Raw genomic sequence first — 20,767 nt, 5'->3', positions numbered from 1 at the left:
TAAAAAGTAGAATTGGCCAAATGGGAAAAGAGGCACAAAAACTAACTAAAGAAAATAATTCCTTAAAAATTAGAATTGAGCAAATAAAAGCTAATGAATTGATGAGAAATCAAGAATCAATCAAATAAAACCAAAAGAATGGAAAAAAGACAATGTGAAATATCTCATTGGAAAAAAAAAAAAACTGACCTGGAAAAAAGATCCAGGAGAGATGATTTTAAAGTTACTGGAATACCTGAAAGCCATGATCAAAAAAAAAAAAAAAAAAAAGACTAGATATTATCATTCAAGTAATTACCAAGGAAAACTGCCCTGATATTCCAGAACCAGAGAATAAAATAAAAAATGAAAGAATCCACCAATTACCTCCTGGAAAAGATTTCTAAATGAAAATCCCCAGGAATATTATAGACAAATTCCAGAGCTCTCAGATTAAAGAGAAAATATTGCAAGTACGAAGAAAGAAATAATTCAAGTGTCATAGAGCCACAGTCAGGATAATACAAGATTTGGTAGCGTCTACATTAAAGGACCAGAGGGCTTTGAATCTGATATTCCAGAGGATGAAGGAGCTGGAATTTCAATCAAGAATCACCTATTCAGCAGAAATCCTTCAGAGGGCATAATCGACATTCAATGAAAAAGAGAACACTCTAACATTCTTGAAGAAAAAATTAAAACTGAATAAAAATTTGACTTTCAAATAAATATAAATATAAGACTTAAGAGAAGCATAAAAATGAAAATAGGAAAGGGATATCATAAGGGGCTTAATAAGGTTAAACTGTTCACATTTCTACAAGGGAAAATGATACTTGTAACTCATACGAAATTCCTCATTATTAAGGTAGTTAGAGCATATATAGACAGGGCACGGATATGAATTGAATATGAAGAGATGATGTATAAAACACACACACACACACACACACACACACACACACAATTAAGAGGTGAAAGAGGACGGTCCTGGGAGAAAAGGAAAGAGAGAATAAGATAAATGATCTCACATAAAAGAGGCAAGAAAACTTTTACAGTGGAGAGGAAAAGGCAGGAGGTCAGAAAGAATGAGTGAACCTTACTCTCAGTCAGAATTGACTCAAAGAGGCAATAACATACATAATCAATTGGGTCTAAAAATAAATCTTATCCCACAGGAAAACAGGAGGGGAAAGAGATAAAAGAATGTGGCCCTTTACCTTTTTTTTTTTTAATCACTTTGGGTATACCAATCCAATATTAGTATTAGTAGATCAAGGGATATAATATGGTTTTTTAGCCCTTTGGACACAATTTCAAATTATTCTATAGAATGGTTAAATCGGGTCACAAATACATCAACAATTCATTAATGTCTCATTTACTCCCATATCCTGGCCACCATTTGTAATTTTTATTTTTTGTCCTCTTAACAAATCTAATAGGAAATGGACCTTTGTCTATAAAAATATTTACAATAACTTTTCTGGTAGCAAAGAATTGGATATTGAGGCAATGCCCATCAAGTGAGAAATGGTTGAATAAATTGTGGTATGTGATTATAATGGCATATTATTATGCTATCACATTCAAATTGATGTGCAGTATGCTCTCAAAAAAAGAAAAAAGAAAAAAAAAAACCTAGAAAGACCTCATGAGCTGATACAAAGTGAAATGTTCTGTATACAAAATAATACCAATATTTTAGGGTGATCAGCCATGAATGACTTAGCTATTCTCAACAATACAATAGTCCAAGACAATTCTGAAAGACTTAGAATGAAAAAATGCTAAACATCCCCAAAGAAAGGACTGATGGTATCTGAATACAGATTGAAGGACACTTTTTTCATTTCCTTTGTTTCTCTTGACTTTTTTTTTCTGTTTTCTTTCATGATAACACACATTTAATCTATATGGAATTGCTTACTTTCTCAATGGGGGAGAGGGAGAAAGGGAAAGAATTTGGAACTCAAAGTTTAAAAACAAACTCTCCCACCCCAGTGAGACAGACCTTTCCTGTCATGTTGATTGTACAGCATGGTATCTGAAGTCCTCTTTAAGTCTGAAATGTAATTCCTGAACCCATAGAAGACTCACAGAGGCAAAAATGAGGACATTCAAAGACTAGAAAGAGAAAGCTCAATCAGATAATCATAGAGCATAAATTTTAGAACTTGAAAGGACTTGAGAGATCATTCAATTAAAACCCTCTTCATTTTGCAGATGACAAAACTAAGTCCCAATTCAGCAATAAACTTCCCATTATCTAACCACCCAGGGAAATAAAGAAGAGAAAGAAAAGCAACAAAAAGAACATATGCTGAGGCTGAGGTTTCCAGATTTGTAAGATCCTGAAGTCCTCCCCACCTCCTACCAAAAAGTCCATAGCAGCTTGTCCTCTTTCTCCAGCACCAGCAAGTTTCAAAAAGATTACAATAAGTAATATAAAAGAGAAAGAAGAATACATGAAAGGGGGAAAAAAGGACATGATGAAAAGAATAAAGTCTTTCATTTTTGGTAAAGCAATCCTTGAAACATTAATTATGTTACCATTATTATTGGAGAGAAGCATGCAAATTTCTATAATCAGAGCAAAGTGGTCAGTAGAAGAAATGAGCACAGTGCAAATATGGATGATTTTGCTATTTTCTATCTGAAAATATAACGTCATTATATTCTGAACAATCAGGCTCCAACTGATTCACATTCAAATGATGGTCAACACTGGACACCATCTTATTTCTCATCCTGAGACTCAGCAACTACTGGACTCTGCTTCAATCAGATTCCAAACCCTCAAGTTTATCACCTTCTCCATGGGAAATCATAAACCAGGGATAGCTCTATGCCCAATTTGGGCAAGAAGAAGTTTCAGAAAACAAGATCTTCATCTCACAGTCCAAAAAATTTTGGTTCCCATTTGGTCCACATTTTTGACAGGGGAAATCATGGGGTAAGTAAGACCCCAACAAAAGACCAATAACTCAGTGTCTAGGGGGACCATAGGAAGAAGCATTGACAAGATTATTTTGCCCCTAAGTGGACCTTTGTTGAAATAATTTCTCACATTGACAGGATTATCTTGACAACCACAGTTCCTGGATGGCTTGGCAGAAAGCCAAGCTAAAAAAGTGAATTACTGAGATTATTACCTTCTGAGGTAAGCATACCTTACATTGAGTCCTTTGCTATAAAAGGTCCCACCTTCCCTCTTGTAAATTGTAGTTCTGCTTGGGAACTTAACCAAACTTATGTCATCTTGCCCCTTGTGTATTGCAAGTTCATTAGGAACTTTGCCCACCTTATGGCATCAAAATCAAGTTTTTGTTTCTTAAATGAAAGATAACCTGCACCTCTGAATTCTTTCTTGATGACTACCTACCTTTTCATAAATAAATATTACAGCTATAGGCACATTTTTAAGAACATGAATGAACACTTCCCTATCTATTCCAGCTAACATATTCCTGGACTTCTTTAATAGTTAGGAATCCATTATATAATTTGTCATATTTTGTTACCAAAACTGTTTGAAATATGTATGTCTTATTCTCCAACAAAACTGTAAGCTCCTTGAGAGCAAGGTCCATATTTTATTTATGTCCAATAGTACCAAACATCATACCCTAACATGCTTGCTTAATAAATCCTTCTTCATTGCTTGTAAAAGGTAATAATTTTAAGTAGGTGGATTATTCATACAGAGCTTGCCAAAATCAATGAGATCACTAATCCATCAAAATAGTGAAGATAATTGTTTTAAAACTAAATGGAAATATCCCAAGTTTAGGGGCATGAATTTATAAGCTATTTATCACTCCATTCTAACCTAGAGTTTCTAAAAAGGAGTGATCTTTTCATCCAGAGAGAAAAATACAAACTTTACAGTTATATATAAAAAAGCAATAGCAAACTATTAATACCTTTGAAAAAGTTACTATAATTTAATCATTTTTTTAGCTAAGGGCAATTAGATCTGCTGTAAATTCAATAATGACATCTAAGTAAAAATTTTATTGCAGGTTTTCCCAGCCTAGAGAGAATTAGAACAAATTTAAAACAAGAAAAAATAAATAGATGATGAATTTTAAAACTTAGTTGTTTAATTGACCAATCAAGTAAATTGAGTGGGCCTAGCTTGGTAATCGGCAAAAAACAAAGGGATCAGCTTCTAGAATCTCTTCAATCTTTACACATTTTAAAACTCTAACCAGATGAGCTGAAGTTACAACTGTTCACATTATACACTAACTAACTGGCACACTGCTTTTAGCTTTAAAAGTGGGATTTATACTTTCTGGCTTTTCTCTAACTTAATCTAATTAATTAAGAAGTCCTAAGATTGATACTTCCTAGATTCTATAGTTAGTCTGAGTCTAAGAACATTCCAAAGAACTCTTTCTCACAAAATAAATGAGTACTGTCTCAAGAACATTTTAACTAAATTCTCTCTTTCAAGATATCTGTAGATCCATAAGAGTATTCTGCAGGAAGTATTATGAAAGAATTATTTATCTATCTAAAGGAAATTAAGTCTTTTCTACTAAGGAATAAAATCTTTATGGATCTTGATCTACAAAAATATAGATTTTTATTTAAGGCACTGGGGGATATTCATCTGAGAAATTAACAAAACTACAAAATAAAAATCTAATTGCAAGCAAATTTTAAAAACATCATTTGGCATCTCTAAACCATAATATATGATCTGAATAGTAGAGCATTTACCTGAACAAACAAAGCAATAATTGCTATTCCATGTGTTTTCCCCACTGCCTCATCAATGCTGCTATAAAGGGTGGAATTCCAGTGGATAAGATGAAGCTGGAAAATAAATGACAAAGATAGAAGAGGTCAGTACCAGATAAAATTCATTGGCAATTTAGAAAAAGGAAAGAAAATTCTGGAATACTTTATACATTACATTTCATAAATAAGAAAATCAAAGAATTTGAGAATTGAAAGGGACATTGGTATTCCATATAAAACCAGCCTATATACAAAAGGATTCTATACTATATAGAATGCTCAACAAATATTTGTCCACACTCTCCTTAAAAACTTTCATAGAGGGAAAATCTGTCATCTCTTGTGCCTGTGCATTCCATTTTTAATAGTATAAAATTATTAGGAAATTCTTCCTTACATCAAACTTAAATTTGCCTCATTGTAATTTATGTCTATTGCTCCTAATTCTGTTGACTGAGATCAAGCACAATAAGTCATTCTGTCTTCCATACTGCATCATACTTAAAGACAATCATTATATTAACCCAACACTTCTCAGCTCCAGGATATTTCTATTTCCACTTCAGTTCTCATATGACATGACCTTGACACCTTGTACCATCTTGCTTCCCCTACTCTGGACATTCTTCACTTTATCAGTGTCCTTCCAAAAACATGGTTTTGAAATACGAACATAATACTCCTGGTTTACATATGACTTGAACTGGGCAGAGTATAGCTGGACTTACAACTCCCTAGTGCTAGATCTTATGGCACTCAATGTAATTCAGTTCAAGTAATTAACACTATTTTAATACCAACCATGTGAAAGAGATTGTTCTGAAGATACAAAGGCCAAAATAAAACAGTAATTATCAGCAAAAATCACAGAGGTTACATTGATTTATGTTAAGACTGGAGGGAAAATAAAATGAACATAAATAAATTTAAAACTGACAAAGTAATCTCAGACTAATCATTAGTAACGGGGGATTTTGAAAAGCCTTGTACAGGAGATAAGACTTGAACTGATTTTTAATTTTTATTTTCCCCAGATACCCCCAAAAAACAACATTTTTGATTATACATGTATATTCACTTTTTTTACATATTTCCTTATGAATCATGTTGGGAGAGAAAAATTAAAACACAAGAAGGAAAACCACAGGAGAGAAAAAAAAGAGAAGAAATAGAAAAAAAAAATTGAACATAACACGTGTTGATTTACATTCAGTCTCTATAGTTCTCTCTCTGGAGGTGGATGGCATTTTCTATCCAAAGTTTGTTGGTATTGCCTTGGATCACTAAACTGACAAAAAGAACCTAGTCTTTTATAATTGATCATCACACAATCTTACTGTTGCTCTGTACAATGTATTCTTGATTCTGCTTGTTTCACTCGGCATCATTTCATGTATATCTCTCCAAGACTTTATAAAATCAGCTTGTTCATCATTTTTAACAGAACAATAATATTCCATTATATCCATATACCATTGAACTGAACTTTGAAGGGAACTGAGGATTCCAAGAAGCACAAAGAGGGAGAATATTCAATATATGGGAGGAAACCTATATAAAAGTTACAGAGATAAAAGATATATTGATATAAATGGGAACTGGCAATAAAGTCAATTTGGTCAGAATGTGGAGCACACAAGGGGAAGTAAAAATGAATTTAATTTGTATAGATTACTAAACACTATATTGGAAAGAACTTTAAATGTTAAACAAAGGAGCCCTTGTGTTTTCCTGATGAAATCAGGGAATAGCTAAAGCTTGTTGAGCATGGCAGAGACATGTTCAGACTTATTCTTTAGTAACGTCAATCTGTCTTTTCTGTGAAGAATGGAAGATTGGGGAAGAGGAGATACTTGAGGAAGGAAGACCTTTTCGGAGGCTTTTTAGAACATCCAGGTGAAAGATGATACAACTTAAAGTTGTATTTAGCTTTCTTGGATGCCATTTCATTGTAGTCCACTAAAATCCCCAATAGTTTTCACACAAACTACTATCTAACTATATATCTCTTATCTTTAATTAATAAATCATTTTTGATTGAATCTAATAATTTTTAAGTAGCAGATTAAACATTGAGAATTTGCCCAAATCAAAGAGATTAGAGCACTGAAGATAGATATTCTTTTAGAATTAATTGAAAATGTACCAAAATTTCAAGGCATGAATTTTTAAGATATCTATCAATTCCATTCTAATCTAGAGTTAAATATTCCTAAAAAAAAAAAAAAAAAAGAGTTCCAATTTTTGGACAATTTTCATTCAGACAGAGACACAAATCTTAGAATCCTTAATTAAAAAACAACAATAAATTATTAATACTTTCAAAATAGTTACTGTAGTAATAAATTTTTAGCTAAGTACAATTACCTCTGCTGTAAATTCAATAATAGTAAAGTAAAAATCATTTCATACTTTTTCTAGCCTGGTGGGAAAAAACTAATTATTTTTGCATGGGGGGAGGGGGAACCTAGCTGTTCAATTGACCAATCCAAGTTAATGTTTTGAACTACATGCTAATTTATTAGATATCACACAGTATTCTGGTCCATCGTGATCTTTGTGAACCCTGATTATCATCTAGATATCACTCCTAGATCTGTGTCTCTCATCAGCAATTTGATAAGAATACTACTTAGATCTGTATCTAACTCATGATTGAAATTATTAAATAACAGTGTCAGGGACAGCTCTCTAAAGCATTAGTGGCTTCATTTGCAATTAATATTGGCATAGTAATGACTAGTCCTTGCATTCAATAAGTCTATAAATGATTCAACTATTTTGTTGCTATTGTTATTTAGTCATTTCAATCATGTCTGATACTTGTTCACCCCATATAGGGTTTTCCTGGCAAATATACTGGAATCGTTTGCCATTTCCTTCTCCAGTTCATTTTCTAGGTGAGAAAATTGAGATAAATGGATCTAAATAACTTATCTAGAGTCACACAGCTAGTAAGTACTGAGATCAGGTTTGGATTCAGATACCTGACTATATCTGCTGTACCACCTAACTGCCCAACTATACTATTATTTAAATTATATCTCCATTTTTTCATAATAATTGCATGAGAGAGCTCATCACATGCTTTGCTAAAATCTAAGGAAACTATATTCATAGCAATCCCTTGTCTATCTGTTCAGCAACCTTGTCAGCAAAAGAAATGCAGTTAGTCTGGCATGACCTGTTCTTTTTGAAGCACTTTGATTAGCCTTTTTTTTTTCCTTTTCTAGATATTAACTATTCCATTAATAATAGTAGAAGTTTGCAATGAACTGAATCACACTTAAATACATTTTGAAAAGTCAGTCTTTTCTTCTCCTATTCCTTTTTCAAACATCAGGATATTTGCTCTTCTTTAGTTCTATGACACTTCTCTTGTTGCCTATGATCTGTTAAACATTATTACAGTAGTGTGGCAATAGCTTTTGCCATTTTTAGTGCCCCTAAAATGTAACTCATTTGGGTCTGATGACCTAAACTTATACAGGGCAGGTAGGTGTTCTTTTACTATCATCTCATTATCAAGGTATCAATTCCATATTAGCTGTTTGATATTTCCTTTCTAACCTTGAGATCATTGTACTTGGCAGAGGAAAAAGCAAACAAAATGAGAACTGAGCAGCTTTGCTATCTCCTTTTCATCATTAAACATCATCCCATCCACGCTGAACAAGTGATCCTATTTCTTTTCCCTTAGAAAGCTTTGAAAACCACCCTCAGTTCTCATTAGCTTTTTTTGCCAACTTCATTTCATTCTGAACGTTAACATTCCTGGCACTGTCATTAGAGTATTGTGTCACATTTTATATTTATGCCCCATTACCTGCCCTTGTTTCTATCTTCTATACCAATCTTTTAAAAATCTATTTCGGGAGCTGAGTTCCCTGTTATCTACTTCAGTCTCTTGAGACATCTCCTATAGAAAGAGATGTCTTTTCCTTTTCAGCTGAATCTGTTCTCTGTGTGTCATTAGAACTTCATTACTGAGAGCTCTTCCACCCCTTCTGAGCTGGATTCTCCTACAAAATTTCAGTCAATGTTTTCCTATAGTTCCTTGCTCTTCAGAAACCAAGGGTACATTTTTAAACTAAGTATCACTCTCTTCTCCTTTATCACAAATTCCCACCATCTCTATACTTAGCAAATAGCTCCTCCTCATTGGTGAGAGTCAAATTCAGAATAGAATTTCCTCTTGTTGATTCTACCACCTTTTGAAAAAAGGAATTATTATTAAGATAAGTTAATAACATATTAATTGCTTTGTATTTGACAGAGAAATAAAGAGTTCTAGCCCAAGAGTGAAGTCCTTTATCATTACTATATATTTTTCTATGCAAGGTTTGTGATCTATTTATTGAACTCTTCATCCAAAACTACTTCTCTTCTAATGCCTTCAGTTTACCCTTGTAGTGAATATACTATCTTTAATCCTAAGGTTTTTAGTTTCTTGGTCTTAACTTTTTAATCTTTGGCAATGTTTTCTTGATCCCTTAAAGCATATCCCTTATGGTAAAAGCATAATTGATGAGTGCTGAGCTCAAATTTGAATTCAGGTCTTCCTGACTCAAATCCCAGTGCCCTATTCATTTTGCCACTTAGTTGTGTAGAGTACAATAATTGCTTTCAATTATGTTGTAATAATGTAGTAATACTGAACATAGAGGATTGAGACAGACTGAAGATCTTCTGTCTCTGTCTTTTTGACTGGTTGTTTCTTATGCTCTCTCTACTCCCAATACATTTAAAAATCCCCAGTTCTGCTCAATATTCTGCTCAATATTCAACTCAAATACTACCTTTTAGAAAAAGGCCTTTCTTTTTGCTAATACCTTGCCATCTGAAATAACTTTGTATTAGTCTTTGGCCTAAGACCAGACTTCAGCCTTTAAAAATTAGCAAAAAAATCAAAAAGAACTCAGATCATAAATAGCTTTTTTTGGAGACAGGGAAGAATAGATCTCAAACCCTAAAAACAAAATGTCTCCAGATGAAGCCCCAAAGAGTGATATGAGTTGTTCATCATCTCACAAGACTCTCTTGGAATAATTCAAAATGGATCTTAAAAGAGAGTTAGAAGAAAAATGGGGAAGTAAATGAAAACTTTTCAGGAGAGCATGGAAAAGGAAACAAAGAAATTATCTGAAGAAAACTCCTTAAAAATAGATTCAGCAAAATTGAAAAAGCATATAACTCCTTAAAAATAGATTTGAAGAAATTAAAAAATAACTCCTTGAAAAACTGAATTTGTGAAATGGGGGGAAAAGCAGTGAAATATGTGAATTTCATTTATTTTTTATGAAAAGACCAGAGCTGAACTAAAAATTTGATCTTCAAATACAGAAATAAAAAAAAAATCATTAAAAGGTAAAAAGGGAAAGAAAAAAGCTGTTTATTTTAAAAGTTAAAAAGCTTATATCCCTATACAGGACGATGATATGTTTAACTCTTGAGAACTATATCTCTGTTGGGGGTATACTTGAAGTTATAATATGACTTTATTATGATGATATAAAAAAAAGAAACTGGAGATGGAAAAGAGATTGCACTGGAAGAAGAAAAAAAGGGAGGTAAAATGGGGTAAATTATATCTCATGAAGAGGCAAAAAAAAAAAAAAAAGACCTATTACAATTGAGAGAAAGAAAGAAGAGGGAACCTCAATATCATCAGATATGGATCAAAGACAGAATATCGGACATATTTAGTTTCATAGAGTAACTTGTCTCATCCTAGAGGGAAGCAGGAGGGGAAATGGGAAAGGAAAGGGGAATGCTAATAGAAGAGAGAACAGAAGTAGAGGGGAAAAGGATAAAAAGGGGGGAGGGATTATAAAAGGGGAGTGCTGTTTGAGGGAGATAGTGGTCAGAAGAAAACATTGGGGAGGTGGGAACAGATGAAAGAAAAGAGAAGAGTATAACTTGAGGAAAATAAGATGGTGGGAAATACAGAATTAGCAATTTTAACTGTGAATGTGAATGGTATGAATTCTTCCATAAAATGGAAATGGATAGCTGATTGGATTAAAAGCCAGACTCCTACAATATGCTGTTTACAAGAAACACATTTAAAGCAGAGTAACATATACAGAATAGAAGTAAAAGAGTAAAACAGAATCTATTATGCTTCAGGTGAAGTAAAAAAAGCAGGGGTAGTGATTCTGATCTCAGATCAAGTAAAACCAAAAATAGATCTAATTAAAAGAGATCAAGAATAAAACTACATCTTGCTAAAGGATATCATAGATAATGAAGTACTTTCAAAACTAAATTTTTTGCATCAAGTGGTAAAGCATTCAAATTCCTTGAAGAGAAGTTAGGACGAACTGATGCTGAGTGAAATGAGCAGGACCAGGAGATCATTATATACTTCAACAACAATACTAGATAATGACCAGTTCTGATGGATCAGGCCATCCTCAGCAACGAGATCAACCAAATCATTTCTAATGGAGCAGTAATGAACTGAACTAGCTATACCCAGAAAAAGAACTCTGGGAGATGACTAAAAACCATTACATTGAATTCCCAATCCCTATATTTATGCACACCTGCATCTTTGATTTCCTTCACAAGCTAATTGTACAATAATTCAGAGTCTGATTCTTTTTGTACAGCAAAATAATGTTTTGGTCATGTATACTTATTGTGTATCTAAGTTATATTTTAATATATTTAACATCTACTGGTCATCCTGCCATTTAGGGGAGGGGGTGGGGGGGGGGTAAGAGGTGAAAAATTGGAACAAGAGGTTTGGCAATTGTTAATGCTGTAAAGTTACCCATGTATATATATCCTGTAAATTAAAGGCTATTAAATTAAAAAAAAAATAAAAAAAAGTGTAGAGAAAATAAAATACTCGGTTGTCTATTGGCTAAGACAAAGCCAGGTGCTATAAGATCACAATTACAAAACTCTTGTCACAAATAAAGTCAGATCTAAAAATCAATTGCTCATGGGTAAGGTGAGCTAATATAATAAAAATGATAATTTTACCTAAAAAAAAAAAAAAAAAAAAGAAGAAGAGAAGTTAGGAAAGTTTCAAGAAGAAATAGCAAAATTATACTTACAGGGGATGTCAACTTCCTTTTATCAGAACTAGATACATCAAATCACAAAATAAGCTAGAAAGAAGTTAAGAAAGTAAGTAGAATTTTAGAAAAGTTAGGTATGATAGACCTTTGGGAAAAAAGTGAATGGGAACAGAAATAAATATATATTTCCTTAGCAGTACATGGCAACTACACAAAAACTGACCATGTAGATGTGTGGAGAAGGAAGGAATTTGTGGCCAAAAAAAAAAGAACTAGACTACATTATAGAATGCAAGAGAGTTAATTTTGATTACATTAAGTTAAAAAGTTTTTGTACATAGAAATCCAAAGCAGACAAGATTAGAAGAGAAGCAATAAACTGGGGAAGTTTTTTTTTTACATTCATGGGTTTTGATAAAGACCTCATTTCTAAAATATATAGAGAATTTTACTCAAATTTTTAAGAATACCAGCCATTCTCCAATTGATAAATGATCAAAGGATATGAACAGACAATTTTCAGATGAAGAAATTAAAACCAACTCTAGTCATATAAAAAAATTCTCTAAATCATTATTGATCAGAGAAATGCAAATTAAGACAACTCTTAGATACTGTTATATACTCCTCAGAATGGCTGAGATGGCAGAAAAAGAATAATGATGAATATTAGAGGGGATGTGGTAAAACTGTGACACTAATACATTGTTGGTGGAGACATGAATTGATACTACTATTCTGAAGAGCAATACTCTTTCATCCAGCAATGTCTCTATTGGACCTATATCCCAAAGAGATTAGAAAAAAGGGGAAAAGACCCATATGTGCAAAAAATGTTTGTAGCAGCTCTAATATAAGGAACTGCAACTGAGTGGATGCCCATCAGTTGGAGAATGGCTGAATAAGTTATAGTATATGAGTGTTATGAAATATTATTGTTCTAAAAGATATGATCAGCAGGATGATTTCAGAAAGGCCTGGACATATTTACATGAACCAATACTAAGTGAAGTGAGTAGAACCAAGAAAATATTGTACATAACAACAACGATTATATAATAATCAATTCTGATGTATGTGACTTTTCAATAGGGAGGTGAGTGAGGCCAATTTCAAAGATCTTGTAATAGAAAGAGCCCTCTAAACCCAGTGAAAGGACTATGAGGACTGAGTGTGGATCACAACATAGTATTTTCACTTTTTTGCTGTTATTGTTTGCTTGCATTTTGTTTTCTTTCTCATTTTTCCCTTTATGATCTTATTTTTCTTGTGCAACATGATAATTCTGGAAATTTGTATAAAAGAATTGCACATGTTTAACTTATATTGGGTTAGTTGCCATCTAGAGGATAGAGTAGGAGGAAGGGAGAGAGAATAACAATTTGGAACACAAGGATTTGCAAGGGTAAATATTTAAAATTATCCATGCATGTATTTTGAAAATAAAAAGTTTTATTTTTTTTAAACTGAATCTTTTTGGAGATGAGAGAAAAAAGAAATCAGTGCATACTTCTTCCCTCTCAAATATTCTTTCCAATTCCAATTATCACTTCCAACAGTTTTATAGCATGGATAACAAGCTATTCAAACAAGAGTCATTTCTTTCTATATTTATACTACTTTCAAATATGTACATATAGTCAAGAGTTATACAGTTATCCTGCTACAATAAGATGGTTGGATGCACAGTACCCATGAAATCTGCAAAATCTGCATAAATATTTGGCCTTCCTTTTGTATCTGAAAATCTGAATTATTATAGTATTAAAAATATAAAACGTGTTGATATTATGCAATGCTATACATATAGTTTTATACATTTCTGGGATTCTAAACCTTTCTGTATCATCTGCTGGCCTTGACATGTTATTGCAGCTTCCACAAAACTCCCCCAAATTACCATTTACTTTCTTCTGCCAACATATGATAAATCAGAAACACATTAGAAACAATACATATTTTAAGGGATAATTATAACTGTTTTTCTAATATAAAAATGTTGCTGAGGGCAAAGTTTAAGGTATTATATAACAAGGGGACAGAAATGTTAGTCTAGTCTTTTGGGGCTTCTAAGTCTCACTGAATATGTATCTACACACAGATATACCGTATTATATGTACATACATACTGTATTACATATACATATATATTACATGTATTGTTATATATGCATATGTGTGTATATGTTACATGTCTGTATATATATATATATATATATGTATGTATCTCCACAGTGAGAATAAGAGCTCTTTAAGATTAGAGACTAGTTTCTTCTGTCTTTCTATTTCTAACACAAGACATCTTGTAAATAAATTAATAAACAATTGTAGACTTTATTGTGGAAGGCTTCAAATACCTAAAGGAAAAATTATATTTTTGTGGAGGGCCACAGATAGTGGGGGAACTCTGGGTGAGGCAAAAGATTCTTCAACCCAGAGAGAACCTGTTGACAAAGTCTGGTTCGGCTCTCCATCTTCCCTAAGGGCTCACGGCTTTCCTGAGAAGTCAGGAGGCAGTGACAACCTGTTTGTAATTAAAGCAAAGTGATACCAAGTGGCAAAAGATGTTTACACACAATAGCAAGTTGTTTATGTGGTACTGCATGTGCAGTATGTAGTTAAGGCAAGTGCAATGTGCTAGAGTTATATAAGGGTATTAGGGTATATAAGATTGAGAGAATTAGGAATAAATGGATTCCATATTTGACCATCCACATGAGTGCTGCCTCTTCTAAGACCAAGGACTAGGGCTGGTAGTGAGATCCTCCAGAGAGCTAGTCTGATCACAACATGTTTTATCCAAAAATAACAGGAAGTTTGTAAATCTTCAGAAGGGAGCTGGTGTGGGCAATGAAACTGAATTCCAGGATTGGATATAGAGAACAGGACTTATATGTTCCAAGCATTATGAAACTGTAGCACTCAAATAAATTTTGATAGAGAAACCCTACTATTATATTTGTAAGAATTCTAGTACTCACATTTTAGTGAACTGGTAGTACAAGCCAAAGAGGTAATAAAATTCTGTTTAGTTGACATTGTTAAGTTTGTAGATTTTTTTAAATGACACCGTGAAATAATGAATTTCAATGTAAATCTCCAAAAGAGGATATTTCTGGCATCCGTGATAAAATGTTATTTTTGAAGTGAAGATAGATAATGCAACAGAGGTTTTTTTTTTCTCCCATAAGTATGACTGCTTTAAAATTTACCTAGGGGCTTCACCTGCTCATTCCACACTGATCAAATGTCTACAAATGACTAGGTTAATTTTACTATTTTGTAATCAAGTTGTAGCTACTCACTGCTTTGCAAAATTCTTATACGAATATCAACCTTTTATTTAGAATGTTATTTTTACAATCTAGTCTCCAACTATAGTTTCTTACAACTTGAGAGTGCATTTCAATTTAAGTCACAAAATTATGGATACAAATTCAACTATCATGGTCATTGAGGAGATTGAAAAGAAAGTCAAAGAAAATAATTGTCAAAGATGTTATTTTTAAATGCTAATTCTAAGGTATTAATTCAACACTAGAGGGTGCTCTTGCAGTCCTCTTATCATCCTAGAATCTTATTAGAATAAACTAGCTCTATTAAGTCAAGTTATAGTAGAACTATAAAGTTCCAATGGATGTAATTATCAATGAATACAAATATCATGATTATGTCTTCAAGAAAACAATAGCCCATAATCTATCAATTCATACTCTAATAACAAACCCTATCTTTTATTCCTGTAAATATAATAGTATAAGAATCATGTAAGAAAAGAATTAGAATTTGTTCCTTTACATCAATAAATTAATATTTCTAAAAGAACTCTGGGAGATGACTAAAAACCATTACACTGAATTCCCAATCCCTATATTTATGCACACCTGCATTTTTGATTTCCTTCACAAGCTAATTGTACAATAATTCAGATTCTGATTCTTTTTGTACAGCAAAATAATGTTTTGGTCATGTATACTTATTGTGTATCTAAGTTATATTTTAATATATTTAACATCTACTGGTCATCCTGCCATTTAGGGAAGGGGGTGGGGGGGTAAGAGGTGAAAAATTGGAACAAGAGGTTTGGCAATTGTTAATGCTGTAAAGTTACCCATGTATATATCCTGTAAATAAAAGGCTATTAAATAAAAAAAAAATTAATATTTCTAGAGACTAAAATATTTTCAAGTAGTAGAAAATAAACTTAATTCTAATAGCAAGGGAATATGGTGCTAGTTTTAAAGCAAAACATAACTTTTTATATTTAAACTGTTTCTAAAGTATAACCTTAGCTTCAATAACTACCTAATTAAAATATGATTATTCAAAAGAAGCAAAGTCTTTTCAGTTCTGAAACATTTTAGCAATACTTAATATTTGCTGATTAAAACTCTAAGCATTATGAGAGAAATATGCTAAAATGTTATACTGGAAGATAGTCATGGGACAGGATGGTTTCTGGGTAATCTGTATATGTCAATGAACTACAAGCTCTAGCAAATCCTACTAAAATGGCAAGATTTTAAGGATGGATACAAGGGTGGATTATCTATGTATTATCTGAAGATCACCTAAATATATCTGTTGATCTGATAGATATAGATATACACACACATATATACATATATATATATAAAATCTCACTGATGGATATAGACAGATAGATAGACATATAGATATATTCATTATAAAAGCTCCCAAAATATCTAGAGATTTAACAGGTAGATTTCTTCCTTAAGAACCATGCCTTACAGCCCTTTTCATAGTGGCAAGAAACTGGAAACTGGGTGGATGCCCATCAGTTGGATAATGGTTAAATATGTTATGGTATATTAATGTTATGAAATATTGTTGTTCTATAAGAAATGATTAGGAGGATGATTTTAGAGAGGCCTGGAGAGACTTACATGAACTGATGCTAAATGAAATGAAGCAGAATCAGGAGATCATTGTACACAACAACACAATATTATGTGACAATCAATTCTGATGAATGTGACTCTTTCCAACAATAACATGACTGATGCCAGTTCCACTGATCTTGTGATGGAGAGAGCCATCTATACCCAGAGAGAGGACTGTAGGTACTAAATTTGGTCACAACATAACATTCTCACTCTTTTTGTTGTTGTTCACTTGCTTTTTATTTTCTTACTCATTTGCTTTCTTTTTTTTTTTAATCTGATTTCTCTTGTACAACAAGAGAATTGTACAAATGTTTATACATATTGGATTTAACATATATTTTAACATGTTTAACATATATTGGATTGCTTGCCATCCAGGAGAGGGGTGGGGGAAAGAAGGAGAAAATATGAAACATAAGGCTAAGCAAGGGTCAATGTTGTCAAATTATCCATGCATATGTTTTGAAAACAAAAAACTTTATTAGAAAAAAAAAAAAGGACCATATCTTAAACCCAAATCATTCTACCTCTCATTGACCGGCCAACAATAAATCTAATTTTAGGTCATTGTTTGGACCCGATTGACTCAAGAGTTCATGTAAATTGCAATTGCTTCTTCTTTGGTCAGAAACTCTAAGGATCTTTCCCTCCAGATTGTATTTTTTTTTTCTTTTTACTAAAAAAGAGGCCATTCTTTGTCTCAGTTCTTACCTCATACATCACTTCAGCCAAACAAGACTTTTTTAAGTAACCTAGGTTAAAAGGGTCAAGATCTCTCACCACATACAGGGCCAACTCCAGTCATCCTAATCTATATCTTGGCACTGGACCCAGATGACTCCTAAAGAGAAAATTAAGCTGGTGACTTTGCACAGCAGTCACCCTCACTTAAATCCAACTTACTTGCATATATTGTGACATCACCTTCCTAATGTAATGGTACACTTCAAGGAGAAAGGACAAACAACAACAATATATATAATGAACAGATATATGTGTGTATATATATGTATATACCTATATAAAGATATTTATAGATATACAAATATAGAAAGAAAGAGCTAACAATAAATGAGATCTAGATCTACACGAAAGATAACCATATTTATCTTTGTAGACATATATATATATTCAATTTTATGAAATTCAGATTTTTGAGCCAGTGAACCCCTTTTGACTGGATAGGCCCCTCAGTCCCCAAGACTACACATATGCTGAGACTTTAACTCAGAGACCAGGTATTCCCACTCACCCAGCTGCTTTTATGATATTGCACAATTTGAATTAAGTTTCCTGGCTCCCTACAGAAGTACATAGAACCTGTTCCTAACATACTCTGAAGTCAGGAAGCAATCAGGGGAATGGGCAAACCAGCTAACAAAAGGAATCCCATCATAAAAAAGTTATTAGTGTGGTGCAGTGGATAGAGCACCAGCCCTATAGTCAGGAGGACCTGAGTTCAATTTGGCCTCAGACACATAACACTTCTTAGATAGGTGACCCACGGCAAGTCACTTATCCCCAAATGCCTCAGGAAAAAAAAGTTATTTGGGTGATAGGAATGCTCAAAACACAAATCCAGAAGAAAAGAATGGCTCCATAACCTCTAAAATTATAGCCTTCAAAACAAACAAACAAAACCACAAAGTTGGACACAAATTCACCTAAAATTCCTGGAAGAAGTCAAACAAGAATTTTTAAAAAGCAGTTTAAAACATGATTTTGTGAATTAAATAAGTACTAGAGAAAAATGGAAAAGAAATGATAGGTATGGGAGATTTTTTTAATTAATAGCTTATTATAAGCCATATGATACCTTGCCTAAGCAATAAACTCCATGAAAATCAGAATGGACTGACTACATTGACTACATTAGACCACAAGAAATATTAAAACAAAGGCAAAAGCCTGAACTAAAAATGGAAGAAAATTGAAGATACTTCACAGCAAAAACAATTGACCTGGAAAACAAATCAGAGAGTTCTTGATTCTATACTGATTTTACCACAATTTAATGTTGATTATGAAAGATCATTTAAATTGATAAAAATGAGCTAGAGAAGGAGATGGCAAATCACTTTAGTATCTTTGCCAAAAAATATACCAAATTGGGGTCTCAAAAAGTTGGACACACCTGAAAAATGTTTAAACACATATAGATATGATTCCAATTAAATAAATGGAAAATTACTCAAATGTTCTACAAGAAATTATGATAAACTTAAATATGCATTTTTCTTAAGATGCCCAACATAGCTACCCCAATAAGGGGCGGGGGGGGAGCAATGGAGACAAAAGAAAGTTTCATTCCATTTAAAAGTTGGCATCATGATCATTCTAAGATCCTGCTTAACCTTTCTCTCATGGCAAAGGTCTTGGCTTTCTTTACCCACTATAGGACACTAAGGTCCACGTCCTTTCCCTAAATTTTATCACTAATTTAGTCCTCATTATGAACAAATGCTCAATAAAAAAATAACAATGAAATTAACTCCATGTCTTGAATTGGCATTTGCTATTAATTTTTCTTAATATATCTGTCATTTTTTCAAATTAAACAATCTTATAACATCATTAAAATTTCCATATAAATCTTTTGAAGAAAGCCTTTTTTGACTGAAATATTGCTATAGAGATTCAAAAATTGTGATTCCCTGCAGCTCATTAGGAAGACATATCATTAATACCTGACAGACATTAATCCTAATATGCTTAGCTGAGAACAATGAACAAATTTCATAAAGTTATAAAAATGGAACTATACCTCTAGCCTTATAATCATTTATTTTTCACTAAAAAATTAAGTCTGAGGATGGCATGTCACCTTAATGGTTAGTTATCTTAAAGATTGATGAGAAGTTTCTTTATTAATATGAGTAATATGATAGTAAAGCACCACAAGGAATGCTGGAAATTTACCAAAATAAAAATGCCATTTATTTCCTATCCTTGCTTCCAACCTTCCTCTTTCTTAAGCCTCAATTCTCTACTTCCAAATACCCATTAGATATTTCAATTTTGACATACACCATCATTTCAAGTTAAAACATACTTAAAAGCAAACTCTGAAATTTCCCTTTGATCACAGTCTCTTGCCTTTCTAATAAGTTTTGTATGCCATCAAATCTACTGAACCTTTTCTTCAAACCTATCACAACTCTTGACTCAACATCTCCCTGTGTTTCCAATGTGCCCCCAATTTCTGCCTTCATTTACCTTCCTATTAGCCTACAATTATCTACTTTAATGATACACTCACTTACACACTACAGTCCCTTTTGATTGCCTTTTTCTTACTTGTACCCTGATAATTGTACTACCAGAAAAATTTTCCTACACTATATTCTCCCATATTCTTACTCCTGGGAAGAGTCCTAGAAAAGCAAGTCACAAAACTGTGCTAATCCAGTCCACTACAAATTCATATGTAACATGGGTTAATTATGACCTGGAAGACCAGATCTATTACACTGTCATATTTCTCTCTCCAAGCTTCTCTATTAGCTGGCAATTGGTTTGAGTCCCGACTGTGTCCCCTTCTTTTTGATTAGTTTGTACAAAGAAATATTTACTTCAAACATATAGAAAGAATATCCAAATATTTCAACTCAACTTCTTGGGAGCACAATACCCTGTACACATTAACTTGGTCTGTAGAAAAAGCGTAGTTTAAGATTTGGAGTCACTGTTGCATTTTCAATTTCCAATTTTTTTCAGTTTCTATATAAAATGAGTTCCACTAAATTCAAGCCCAAAGCTATAGGGCTTCCTTGACAAATTTGTCCAGTATCTACCCTCGAATCCTTGATGTCTCAAGTTCCTAAGAGGAGGCTCTACTCTTTACATCTAGAATGGAAAAGGATAAATGAGACAAGAAAACTTCAAGTGTATTTCTCAAGGCCATGTGGCCTAAGTAAAAGGAGTTGTGGCCATCACATACTGTGTATCAGATGCTGGGAATGGAGTTCTTTACTCCTATTAGTCATAAATGCCAGAAAAGAGACATACCACATTGTCACATAACTTTAAAGTTGCAGACAGTTTCAATTACACAGTGAGTGGGAAAAGACTGCTCCCAACTATTTAATAATCCAATGC

At 32.8% G+C, this 20,767-nt stretch overlaps 1 protein-coding gene across 1 annotated transcript in view; it reads right to left on the bottom strand.

Annotated features, from left to right (window-relative positions):
* Nucleotides 1-20,767, bottom strand: part of CA8 (carbonic anhydrase 8) — a 141,715-nt gene that overhangs the window by 63,497 nt on the left and 57,451 nt on the right. The window contains exon 4 of the mRNA XM_031946371.1: nucleotides 4,711-4,806. Coding sequence (XP_031802231.1) covers nucleotides 4,711-4,806 — 96 coding nt within the window. The remainder of the gene's footprint in view (nucleotides 1-4,710; nucleotides 4,807-20,767) is intronic.

Source organism: Sarcophilus harrisii, chromosome 1 (assembly GCF_902635505.1).
Source record: "Sarcophilus harrisii chromosome 1, mSarHar1.11, whole genome shotgun sequence".
Lineage (NCBI taxonomy): Eukaryota > Metazoa > Chordata > Mammalia > Dasyuromorphia > Dasyuridae > Sarcophilus > Sarcophilus harrisii.
The sequence above is the reverse complement of the archived record's forward strand: the minus strand, read 5'-3'. Positions and strand labels throughout refer to the sequence as shown.